General features: G+C 38.6%; 2 protein-coding genes across 2 annotated transcripts; one reads left to right on the plus strand and one right to left on the minus strand.

Annotated features, from left to right (window-relative positions):
* Positions 1 to 417: 417 nt before the first annotated feature.
* Positions 418 to 2,687, plus strand: LOC131682956 (zinc finger protein 845-like). Its single transcript, XM_058964789.1, has 3 exons — positions 418 to 595; positions 950 to 1,071; positions 1,128 to 2,687. Exons 1-3 carry the CDS (start codon positions 467 to 469, stop codon positions 2,632 to 2,634), a joined length of 1,758 nt encoding a protein of 585 aa, XP_058820772.1. The 5' UTR covers positions 418 to 466; the 3' UTR covers positions 2,635 to 2,687.
* Positions 2,688 to 2,916: 229 nt separating this feature from the next.
* Positions 2,917 to 4,919, minus strand: LOC131682471 (zinc finger protein 260-like). The gene is made up of 2 exons (XM_058963949.1): positions 4,679 to 4,919; positions 2,917 to 4,581 (listed from the first exon to the last, which is right to left on the minus strand). Exons 1-2 carry the CDS (start codon positions 4,802 to 4,804, stop codon positions 3,046 to 3,048), a joined length of 1,662 nt encoding a protein of 553 aa, XP_058819932.1. The 5' UTR covers positions 4,805 to 4,919; the 3' UTR covers positions 2,917 to 3,045.
* Positions 4,920 to 12,998: the final 8,079 nt, after the last annotated feature.

Consider the following 12,998-nt stretch of genomic DNA (forward strand, 5'->3'; position numbering starts at 1 on the left):
GATCTCGACTGAGTCGAACCTCTCGTTTTGTTTTTGACAACACTAATAAGTGCGAAAGCGACGCACAACTCAAAAGTAAGTTAAAAGAACTTTTCTGCAGGTTGTTTTATTTAACCGTGTATATATGGTATGGTTTCCAACTCAAATGCGACAACCGATTCCGACTCAATCGGTTTCAGAATCGGTTGTTGCATTTGAGCTGGAATCCATACTGGTTCCATTCAGGATTCCGAATCAAATTCCGAATGGTTTGACCGGTATATTTATATTGAGCACGGATGGAGCAGCTTATAGTATGGCTGTTTGCCACTGGATGTCGCTGCTAGTATATAGCTAAAATATTTTGGTGGTTTGTTTCACACAAGACACTTTTGAAAGATTCAAGTTTTGTTTATTTATACGCTTGTTTATCAAGCTGTTGGCGTATAGAGTTTAAATCGTTTATTAAATTTTAGCCAACATTTTAATGGAGAATAAGCATCTCGTTTCTTCTTGTCGTATTTGCAATGGGCTACCGACGGTTCCCCTGTCTGGTATTGACGAACAAAATGGAAAAAGTCTATATGAGCTGTTGTCTGATTTTGCGAATGTTCCGGTAAGTGCATAGTTTATATTCTTGTAATTGAAATTTATTAGCTTACGATACCGCGTTGGTTACATTTGTATACCTAATATCAGGTCAAGGAAGAGCATTGTATCGTTTGTACAGAAAACATGAATACTACAGTTAGTTATAATTGTGATTTAATCGATTGCGACACCCTATCAATTTCCACCTATAATCAACACAAAGAAAATATACAATTTCCTTGTCCTGACTATAGATGGAAGTTTCATTTTTGAGATTCACACTACTCTGTTCATTTATTTCAGTTTCATCACGTAGTTTTTGAGTGGTGTATACTAGCTGTGTATCGTTTTCAATAACATTAATTACTATATCTTTTAGGTCGAAATAAATGATGGAAAACCATCACACATTTGCAATGAATGTTCTGAAAAGCTGCAATCTAGCATAGCATTTCGAACGCAAATTCAAGAAGCAGAAAAAGTGTTACAGTCGATTGTGAGGTAAATTTTCTTAAACACTCAGTATTTTCCGCATTTTTCCCTTTTACCTGTTATAGGAACCTACTTGAATCGCCGACAACCAACGACATTAAAATTGAGACGGCTGACGAGGATAATTTTGTATATGAATATTTGGAAGAGGATACAGCGGTTGATTCGAATAAAATTGACGATGACGGAAGTTCTAACAGCAGTAAAAGCTTATCAGTTCCTTCAACCCACATAAATGAGGCACCCCAACATTTACGCCATGTGAAAGGTGAATCTCAACAACCCGAATACTCGCTGGAAGCGATAGACGATACGGTGGAGGAGGTAGAAAATAGGTTCTCCTTTCAGGTACCCTCTGAGAACAGAATTGCTCAGAGGTTGAATTTCGTTGATTTCGAGTATTTTGAAATTAATGGAGAACGATGCTGTGGGTGTAGTTTCATTGCTGCGAGCAGAGATGATTTGATGAAACATTCAAAAGCGACGCATGCACATAACTACTATCCGGACAGCAGTTACACCTGTCCTACATGCTACCAGAAGTACCCAACGCAAGATCAATTATCCAAGCACATCGATTTCTACTCGTGCAGTGATATTTTTCTTTGCACAATTTGTGATGAGCCGTTTGTTCAAAAGAACCATCTGGAGAAGCATCAAGCAAATAGCCTTGAACACCGATTAAGGTCGGAAAAGTTTGTAAGCGAAAAGGAAACGCCAACAGGGGTTGCTCAGAAGAATCATCTCAATAAGGCAGCTGTTAGCTTTACGACTCGTAAAAGATCACGTGCGAGTGTGACACAGAAATCGGCCACAACAAATTTTTGTTGTTTCGTACGATGTTGGGAAAGTTTTGAGAATCATGAAAAACTAATGGCACATGTGCATCAAGTCCACGACGGCAAACGGCGAGAAAACGAACTATCTTGTTTGCAAGATTCCTTTGATACTGCGAAATATATATGTTCCATTTGCCAGAGAACCTTCGAAAACAATGCCAAGCTGATGCAACACCAATTCTACAAGCAAAATCGTGAAGAGCACGTTTGCCAAGAATGTGGTCAAAACTTTTACAAGCTACATGCTCTGCGAGATCACGAGCTAAAGGAACACAGCCAGCAGCCACCGGAATATGAGTGTGATGTTTGTGGAAAGGCTTTTCGCAAGTCATCGGTATTGAAACATCACCGTAAAATCCACGTTCCCTTTGAAAATGTTCCTTGCACTGAACCCGGCTGTAAGCTAAGTTTCCGAGATGAAGCGTTGATGAAGCGCCACTGCCGAAACGTCCATGGAGATGTTTTCCCCTGGGAGTGTCAGTTCTGTCCGAAAAAGTTGCGAACCAAAGAAGCGATGGATATTCATGTACGAGTACATACGGGTGAAAAACCGTTTGCCTGTAGGGAAGGATGCGAAAGACGATTCGCTCATGCCACAGATCGGGCACGACATGAACGATCCAAACACACGGGAGAAAAACCGCACAAGTGTGACCAGTGTACGGCAGCGTATGTCCGACGGCGCGAACTGGTGATACACTTGAAAAAACAACACGGCAGCGATAGAGGTTGAGGTAAGTTTGTGCATTCGTTTTTAAAATATAGGCGATTATCTAAGAAATGAAATCTACATTTTTCGGTAGCCTTTGGTTGGATGACACTGTTTTGAATGTTTGCAAAATTTTAATTTAAAGGGTGCAAAGAAAAAAATGTTCTTCTATCAGCTAAGTTCAGCTCGGTAAATAAAAAGTTCAAGATCTGGACGAACTTCTGTCTACTGGTAAATCTACTACCAATTCATATTCAACAATCAATTTTCTATTGATATGTTCAATTGGCAGTTAAACGTAACATTAAATTTAGTTTGATCGCATTTTCTCCTTTCTGTCCTAGTCAGCCCCAGCAATAAGTATTTCCACCACTGGTAGCTAGCAAACAAGTCTTTATTACCTCAAATTGGGTACATTTGCAAACAATTACGCTGCTAAGAACAATCATAATCTGCAAGCATTTCCACCGACACGGAAACATCCTCATCAATGCGCACATGACGTTCCATATGTTTCTTGAGCGTAGCGTTCTGGCAGAATCCTTTTCCGCAAATCTCACAGCAGAAAGGTCGTTCACCCGAATGAGTTCGTTCGTGGATCTTCAATGTGCGCTTCCTGGTAAATGCCGCTTCGCAGCTGCTGCATTTGTACGGTTTTTCACCGGTGTGAACCATCTCATGACGTTTGCGATCCGATATGTGGGAATAGCTATTATCGCAGTACGAGCACTTGTACGGCTTTTCTCCCGAGTGGATTCTGGCGTGAATACGAAGATGTTGAGGCACCTTGAATCGGGCTGGACAGGAGTCACATGCGTATGGTTTGTCTTCGGAGTGGCACGAACGGATGTGTTCTTCCATATTGCGCTTCCTGCTGAAACTTTTCTGGCAAAACGAGCATGAAAAAGGACGCTCCGATGAGTGGCATATCATGTGATTCTTGAGATGGAGGTCACTGAAAAACCGCTTATCACAGTAGCAGCATTTGAATGGCCGTTCTCCACTATGCTTGGATCTTTCATGAACTGTCAACAAACTACGACTAACCGTACGGAATGAACAATGTACACAGGAAAAGTGTTTGCCCTGGGTATTGTTAGCACGCACGAACTGGTGCACTTTGAGATTTTTCATGGTCCCAAAAGAACGGAAGCAAACAAGACAGACGTATGGTTTACCTGATGAGTTCTTCTCTTGATTATACTTCAATTTAAGTTCATGTTTCTTCTGTGCGTGAGAAATCAAGTGTTGTTCATCTGGAAAACATTCGTGGCAATGTGTAACACAACAGTAACGTTCTGATGCTTTCATCTTTGAAATGTTTTTTCTTAAAGGAGGTTTTTCGGTCAATTTCTCCAATGAACCAAAAGAATTTTCATTATCGTTCGAAGCCAGATGTGTTTGTTCATAATGCTGTGCAACGTTGTCAACGGTGTCATAGATGTCGTCGCAATTATTGCACTGGAATAGCTCAATCAAGCTCTTTCCTTGGTGTACCTCCAAATCCTCCGAACTAGCATATGCTTGAAGGCATATGAAGCATACTGGCTGATTTTGAACATTTGAAACCTCTGGAAACACAATTCCATGCGCCAACTCAATATGTTCTTGATGATCTTCTTGACTATAGAAAATACCCGAGCATAAGCAACATCGAAAACTCATCATTTCGATTACATTGTAGCACCATTGTAGTTTGTCAACATCACCATCGGCTTGCTGGTCCACTGGAAATAGTTGATTGCTGTCGGTTTCATTGACTAAAAGTAGTTCAGTCTTTAATGTTTCGACAGTTGATTTTTGTTCAACAATGTCGTTGTTTTCTATTAGGACGTCGAATTTTGTTTCTTTTAGCATCTGGCAAAATGTTTGTTCCGAATATTCGCACTTGCGATGGAAATTCGTAAAAGCAAGTAATTCTTCCACGCACGCTGCACATATATTTTTTGGCAATGAATCATTTTCTGTAATCTAAAAGATACATGTTATAATTTATTACACTTCTTTGTGTAGAACTTCAGTTGGTTTGACTGATATCGGCAGTTTACCTGAAAGCATATAAACCTACCTCCAAGCAACAATATTTCAAAAGCAATGAAGCAATCGTATCTCCTGTTTGTGTATCACTGAACACAGACATCGATGAATTTTGAGTGTCTATATTCACCGTACAAGTTCTGCATAGCGTTTCCATATTAAATGTGGATCGAATTTATTGTGAATATTATCAAGGTAAACAACAGGTGTACAGCTAACGGCGGTGCAGTACAAAATTTTTAATAGTGCAATTACGTAAAGGAAGAACAGTTCTGTCAAAAGGAGGAATTTGTTTTGGTTCTTTTGCCCGTGATGCCAGATTTACAGACATGTACATTTATGATATGACACGGAGAATAAATTCTTAAACCATTGCAATAAAATTGTTCAAAATTGGAACCTAATATATTTAATGGTCTGTAATCAACTGACCTGCTTTTTATGACTCACCAAAGCATTAACATCACACCTCAAAGCAGGATCTCGTTTTGCGGAGAGATTATCCCGCTGTCCAAAGAAGTCACCAATCTAGGATTAAAAATTGACTGCATCTTAAAATGGGCGACACAGGTGAATAATTATTATATCTAGCCAAACATGTCAAATGGTCCTAAGTGAAAATGACAGTTTCTCTTGTTTACTTTCTCTTTCGCTAATAACTCGTCCTTATACGTTTGTTCATTAACTCAACGACATTAACTCTTAGCATAATATACTAGTTTTTCGATATATCCTGAAGCAATATTGAAAAGTTTTATGCTGACGCCGTAATAATCGAAAGAGAAAGTAAACAAAGAGAGACTCACATTTGCACTTAGGACCATTTGACATGTTTGTCGAGATATCACAAAGAAAGTATTCGGCACCTTCCGCCGCTTCGCATCTGTCCTTTCGACACCCACACGCAGGAAGCTGATGCTAGCCGAGGGTCTGCCCCAAAGGGAAAAAGAGCGTGTCCGGATAAGAATAAGAAGAGTGGCAGATTTGACAAACGCAAAACAGATTCAAGATAATCTGCATAAGGTGTATGCATGTGTGTACAATAATATTTTTGGTGGCAAACGCTTTGAGAGGCTGAAAGCACTAGTTTCTATATTCAAAACATTGTTTTAATTAATTTCGTTTTTATTAACCTCTTTTTTGGGAAGTGAATCAGTATTTACGCAATGTTGATCTTGCCAATCGTAAAACCAAAACTCTCGCTTTACGTATACCTATACCTTATCTGGTACCATCTTGGATTTTCACGTCATTTGCAGTTTGACAAGACCATAATTTGATGTTGGAACGGTCTATCCCTGAGAATGATCATAGGAAGGGCAATCCCTCGATGCTAGCAGTTACCTTATCTTATCTTACATACGGTGACATGGTATCCCGCATAGTTAAAAACCATTTGTAACATAGTCCAAAAAATAAACCTATATTATGGGATATAGTAACCATTAGAGCTGAAACTATTGTATTGTTCCTACAATTTGAAATTTGATTTTATTCAATGAATATAACAATAGTTCTACAATATCCCCAATAGTAACGACGAATTGAATGGTTAAATTACTAAAGAACAATATCCATTACTGTAACCATATGTGATATTGTACATGTTGATGGTCATGTTAATGGTTCGAATGTTAAACAATATCTGAAATGGTTTCGCTTATTAACAATGTAGTAAATAGACCTTGTGTGGGATTGTTGCGATATATTGTAAAGTGTTAGGAACCCTTCTCTTGTAAATATTTAGAACATAAATTTATTATTTCCATTGCAATCTTTTGCATAAGTACTCTAAATATTTACAATATCAGATAATAGTTCAATCCCAGGTAATACGTAATTCACTCAAATTGCAAAAATAAATCGGCCAACCTTATGTTAATGATAGCAATAGAAATAGTGAGAAAAAAAATTGTGGAAAATTTTGCTGTACTCTAAAACGAGGAAACTTTTATTACTTTTTGTGAAGTTTCTCGAGCATTTTGAATGTAAATTTCCTTTCTTATGTTCCGGGGTAATTGAGTAGATACAGAACATTCTGGTTGTAATTGAAAACTGCAAAATGGAACCAGCGACAATCGTATTTTCTCTGGTTCTAATGATAAGCGTGACCGCCCCTCAACCCAGTTGGTCTGGGTTCAATCCCAGCTGAGGTCGTTGAGATCTTTCTGAGGTGAAAAAAAAACTGTGGTCACACCTTCCTTCGAAAGGGAAGTAAAGCCGTTAGTCCCCGGTCCGTGGGTTGGTGGGTCAATATCTTGTCCAGATAATGGGAGTGTCACCCCTCTGGCGTCGGTGGTTTGCCTCGTAGCAGAAAAAGGCCGACGGAAAATAACTAGAACTAGAGGAAGAAGAAGTGTCAGCCATCAGCAGCTGAAAAAAATCAAAAAAGTAGCGTTATTTTCATACTTCTGCCATTTACTCGCCGGTGGCGGATGAAATCATTTTGGGCCATCTACTGGCCCGAGCAAAATGTGCGTGCTAAAATGCGTTAGGGAGGGGTGAGGGAAAGGGCACACGCATACGAAAAAGTACCAAAAATTAAGTTCTTTTGACGCAATCTCGGGGTATCGTGGAATAAGGTAAAATTAGGTAAACCTTTTTGAAGATAGTTTCCCTTAAACCACGGCAAAAATCACAACTTATTGATAGGTTTTTTATAATCAACCTTGAGTTCAAGATCCTTAAACTGAAGTTGAATCTACCTAATTTTGAGTATATCCCAAACAACTCAAAAGTATCTTATTCCACGGAAGACCTCGACTGAGTCGAATCACTCGTTTTGTTTTTGACAACACTAACGGCCAATGTCTTCACTGGATGAAAACCGGTTTTCGCTGAAAACCAGTTTCCAGGTTGCTGGTGACCAATTAGCCTAAAACCGGGTTTCAACGAAAGTGAAGAAATTGGCTGTAAACGCCACGCATGGATGAAAACCAGTTTTCGCTGAAAACCGTTTTCGATTAATTGCTTCCCAGCTATCCGAAAGCTGGTTTTCAGTGAAAACTACAGACAATTTATACACAGACTATCGAAGTGTCAAAAATTGCAGCCAAACGAATTGTCAAAAAGTGCAGCCAAACTAGAAAAACTCATAGTAAGAGAATTGCGGAGAAAAAACAGCACTTTTGGCAACGTATGCCCCAGCATTGTATGGCAACACGTTCAATGTTATAAGGATAGGCAATGTTCGATTGGATTCGTTTTTTGACAGCTAAACGCGAATCCAATCGACCCAAAATGGAGTCTCCGCAGTTCTCTTTCTAAAGTTTTTCTAAGCCAAACAGGTTTTGAGAGGGGAAGTACAAGAAGAAGCCCATGCAAAGCGCATGCCCAGTTAAACCCATTTTGGAACCGGTTCGGATTTCTGAATGGAGTCAGTATGGATTCCAACTCAAACGCAACAACCGATTCCGACTCAATCAGTTGTTGACCGGGTGGGAGCTTCCGTGATGCCGTGATACACTCATGGTTGCTAGTTATACTGTTTTTTCTCTCCGCAAGTCTGTTATAAAAAGTGTTTGTAGTGAAAACCGGTTTTCATCCAGTGAAGAAATTGGCCGTAATAAGTGCAAAAGCGACGCACAACTCAAAAGCTGGGACGGGTCTTGCCGATAGATGTTTTCTTTTTCTTTTTTCTGTTCATTCTATTGTTCGTCTCACATAGCCTCTTTTTTGCCTCACATAGTTTAAATGGACTGGCTGCATTTGACAGTACCCCAAGGCTGCATTTGACGTTAAATTTTTTTGCTATTTGCATGTCTCGTCTCAGCTCAAAAGTAACGATGCAGATTCCCTCTGGATGAAGACTCGATATCCAGAGGGATTCAGCGTATTTACTCAAAAGTATTCTGAATAGAAATGTACAATAACAAAACCATGATTTTCACTTTGATAGTACAGTAATTTTACAATAATTTACAGTAAGTTCTAGTGTTCTGCTACAATACAAAAACAATAAACTTCAACGTTTCTACAGTAAATTTCAAAGTAAAATCGACTTTTACAGTGAAAAAAGGGGGTGGTTATCCTAATAAAAAAATATTATACACAAACTTTAACCCATATAGTCCAACGATACCACATATTGTTTGGATGATATCCTGAACAGGTTGTCTGGCTCTTAAATCATACGATGTTTATCAGGGTATGTACCAACGACACGACCTGAAACTCTGTGAAATTTTCATAAGAAAAAGTGTCCGAGTCTTCCACTGCCAGTTACCAATGCATTTAGTCACCCCTCGATGTGACCGAAAAAAATAGTTTTTCAGCAACCCTTCCTTGTTTTGATTTTCAGTTGCTGTGTATAGCAACCAAGTTATTTTCTGTTTAAATTGAGTTTCAAATTGGTTCTAATGTTCATTTAATAACTTTTTTTTAATTTTAAAGCACAGTGGAGTGAAAAAAATGATGGAAAACATGCTAGGTTTCAGATTATCACTTTTTAAACGTAAGTATTATCTTGTGTGTCTCCATGTACACCTCGAATTTTCAAAAACCAACTAATATCTGAACAGATACAGTACAAACTAGCTGCAGCGATGGTTACGAAGAGTATTCTTGTTCCTTAAAGTTTAAATGAGTCTATTGAAAATTCCATTAAAAGTTATTCAAAAAATTAGCATATTTACGATTACAACTTGATTGATAAAAATACATATTCTAGGCACCTGACTAATCAGAAAAAAGCCTGCCCGTTATGTGATTTACCTAGGCTGTAGCTTAGTTCAAGCTCGATTATGGTACAGTAACTTTTAACAAAATACTTGTCAACAAATCGGGATTGGCACTAGAAACTTTGTTATCATCAACGAAGAAATTCAATCCCAGCCGAAGTCGTTGAGATTTTTCTGTGGTGAAAATAAAAATCTGCGGGCACGCTTCTATCGGAAGGAAAGTTAAACCGTTGGTCCCCAGTCCATGAGATATCTAGTCCAGATAGTGAAGTCACCTCTCTGGCATCAGTGTTTACCTTCGTAGCGGAAATAGGCCAACGGAAAATAACTAGAACATGAAGAAGAACAAAGAAGCTCACAATCTATTGCGAAGTATTCACAGTTACGTATGGACTGCATTTGCTATTTCGGAGCCTCGAAGCATTTTGTCAAGAACCTGCCCAGTGATAGCAGATATATTTTCGTATCTTTGATGATGACGGTGGTTTGTTGAAAGTGACAATTTCAAACCTCTTTTAATTTTTTGCAGGACAAGAATACTATTAGCTAAGGAAAAGACTGTCGGTCTGTGATGTTATTAATTTCGACGTATCTGAATATCGCCCGCAGATGACAGCGAAATGACATAGCAACAGCGAGGATTAAACATGATCCCAATGCGTCACTGCCGTCATCCGAATTTTTCCATCAACGGGGCAGAGAAAACTTGTCAGCGTGATTGGCAAATTATCTGTCCACATCGTGTATGATCGTACACCTGAGGCAGAGAAACATCTTTCAAACTAACTATTGAGATGGCTTCGAATTCAGATGATTGTACTAGATTGAGAACTACATGTATGGAGTTCGTATGGCTTTCCCGGAAGTTAGAAACGATTTTTTTTTCTATTTTATTTACAGTTTGTTGTTTTATTTATTGTTTTATTTATTCGAACAGATTTTAGATAATAATAAGTTTATGCAGCAAACCGCTAAAGTTTACCTTTCTCTGCAATTGATTGGTGACCGACATCGGGTTATTTTCCGGTCGATATGTATGCGGTGTAGAATAATTTATATACTATTTAAATATATAAATACAATCAACGGCTAGCTTTGAGTAACCAGATTTTCAGCAGTTTTTATTTATTTTGCATCGGATGGTCTCGAAGGCGGCCCAACGACTTGCTTGGTTCGTTATACTGCGTTACAGGACAACGTGATTTCGTCTTGAATAGTGAAAATTATTAGGAGAAAACTTCGAGCATGGGAAGAAAATGTTTCGTTCCAGGCTATACCAGCCACAAGGGAAATCCAGTTTCGTTTTATACATTCCTTATAAAAAGTTGTTTGTAAGGTTAACATTCCTCAACGTTTCTTGATTTTTTCTGTTTTAAAACATGTTCAGGCTGGGTAGCTGAAATCACATCTGCAGAAATAATGGGTACGCTGAAGCTGCTCCGGAGTAAACAGGAGCCAAAAATACTTGCACCTTTTTACTTCGGACTACCGGGAGAAAAAGAGAAGAACAGAATACATGAACGGTTTTCTATCTATTTGATCCGGAGTACTTCCAGTTTCTCCTGGTACTGGAACAAACCCAATGAAAAACGCAGAAAACGAAATCGTTCTGCTCATTTCTGTCGAGATAACTTTCGTGATCCATCGAATGCTATCATACCTTTGTGACGTTATCTAAGCCTTTCTCTTATATAATTTCTTCCGAACTGCAGAAGACCGAAATCTATGATGAAGTATTGGTGCACGACCGGTGATATTGCGTTATCTGTGGACCAACACTGGGTGTTGGGTAAACATGTTATGTATTTCGATTCTCTAACGGGCGATTCATAAGGTGCTTGATGCGAGCCACCAGTGCGTAGTGGTACACATGCTAATTCATTTCACCGTTGTTGATGCGCTGTTCAGATGATTGATAGCCTTTCGGAGCGGCAACGATCCTATTAGCTGCGGCAGGGTTGGCCCACGACGGGTGACGCACTGCGGACGGCGATTGCATGCACTGAGTGCTGCACACGAGGACCAACGACAAGGGCGCGATAAGGATTCCTCCAGAGGCCAAGTCATTATATAAACAAATATCCGAAAGTTGCTACCAGATTGAAACTGGAAGATTCCTTTTGGGACTTCTTGGCCACCCGTTGATGTGTCAAATTGGGATACCTTCATCAATCTTATAGAGTTTTCGTTTTTGACTTTGTTCTACACCGGTGTAGTATGTGCTACACTCATTAAAACTTGGGTGTAGTCAGTGCTTTTTTGCACTACACCGGCGTAGCACCAAGAAAAAACCCAACATGAACCATATCTTTATCAGAAGTGAATCTGAAAATACAATAGCATTGTTTGGAATACTGATCTTTAAACAAAAAAATGCAAATGGAAAGCAACTCACCGGTCAGTAAAACCAACGGCGCATCTGGATATTTTTAAACACCGTGGATTTCCAGAGGCCATCACAGCGAACATTACGGTTCGTTGCTTAACTAATGACTTTTATTTTTAATCCGTACACACCAAATAGTATCATGTTTTGAAAAAAGTTTGGTTGTTGTCATATTATTCTTTCCTGCGTAACCAGGAGAAGCAACGGTAACTATAGGAGCGTATTAACAGATTGTTAAAAGAAAATAACAGATTCATAAGTGCTGCTAGTTTCATGCATTTTCTAATCAAACGTCATATTTGACATTACCAGTTACCTGAGTCACTGAGGGGTAGTCAGATTTGTGATACAGTTTTGGAATAACAGTGTCTAGTCGTGTCGTTGGTATGTACTCTAATAAAAAATATACACGAACTTTAACCCATACAGTCCAACGATTCCACATATTGTATAGTATATAGTATAATGGTGGAATAGGGTAACCAACCAATTTTGGACCCCTAGAGGAAGTGAAATTACGTGAACGTCAAAAAATATTTGCTTGCCTATGTTTTTAATGCAATACATGCACGAGTCTGCTCCAAAATTACTGTTCTTGAAAGAAAACTGTCAATGGATGTTTTATACATTGACATAAACTCGAAAAAGACATTTCTTCACAGCATGAATTTTTCACATTTCAGACCCTTCCACATTAATTTGGACAGCATATTTTGGAGACACTCAATGTGACTGAATATATTTTGGAAACAGTGAAGTTTTTTCTACTAAACTGAGCTACTGACTCGTTCTCTTTGCAGTATATTTAATGCATGAAAGAAGAACATAAGCAAATCAGTGACTGCCAATCAAAAATGGTACATTAATCTTTATGTGGAAGGCTGACTGCATGAAGTATTTTTTTAGTTCTATCATTTTGAGAAATAGAACAACTCTCGGTACAATTAGGTTACTGCAGACTTAACAAAGCAGTATTAAATGTTATGCAATAGAGTTAACAATAATATATTTCGTGTAACAATTCATCTGTAGCAATATTATGGAGTAACATCCTCAAGTGGATGATAAATCAAGGTTCAAAGTTCGTCAGGAATCTGCTTGTACTAAATATTAATTTTTAATTCTTTTGTTTACGAGGTGGTTTCTTGTTATTCTTTCTAAGCTCAGTTTTTCTTTGTTTCTCTTCCTTTACTTTCCTTTTTTCTTCAGTTTTCGCCTTCAACTGTTCGGCGCAATGTTAAAACAGCAGTACTACGTCGCTTGAATCGTGATGTTCGTGTGAGTGT

This window comes from Topomyia yanbarensis, chromosome 2 (genome assembly GCF_030247195.1).
Source record: "Topomyia yanbarensis strain Yona2022 chromosome 2, ASM3024719v1, whole genome shotgun sequence".
Taxonomy (NCBI): Eukaryota; Metazoa; Arthropoda; class Insecta; order Diptera; family Culicidae; genus Topomyia; species Topomyia yanbarensis.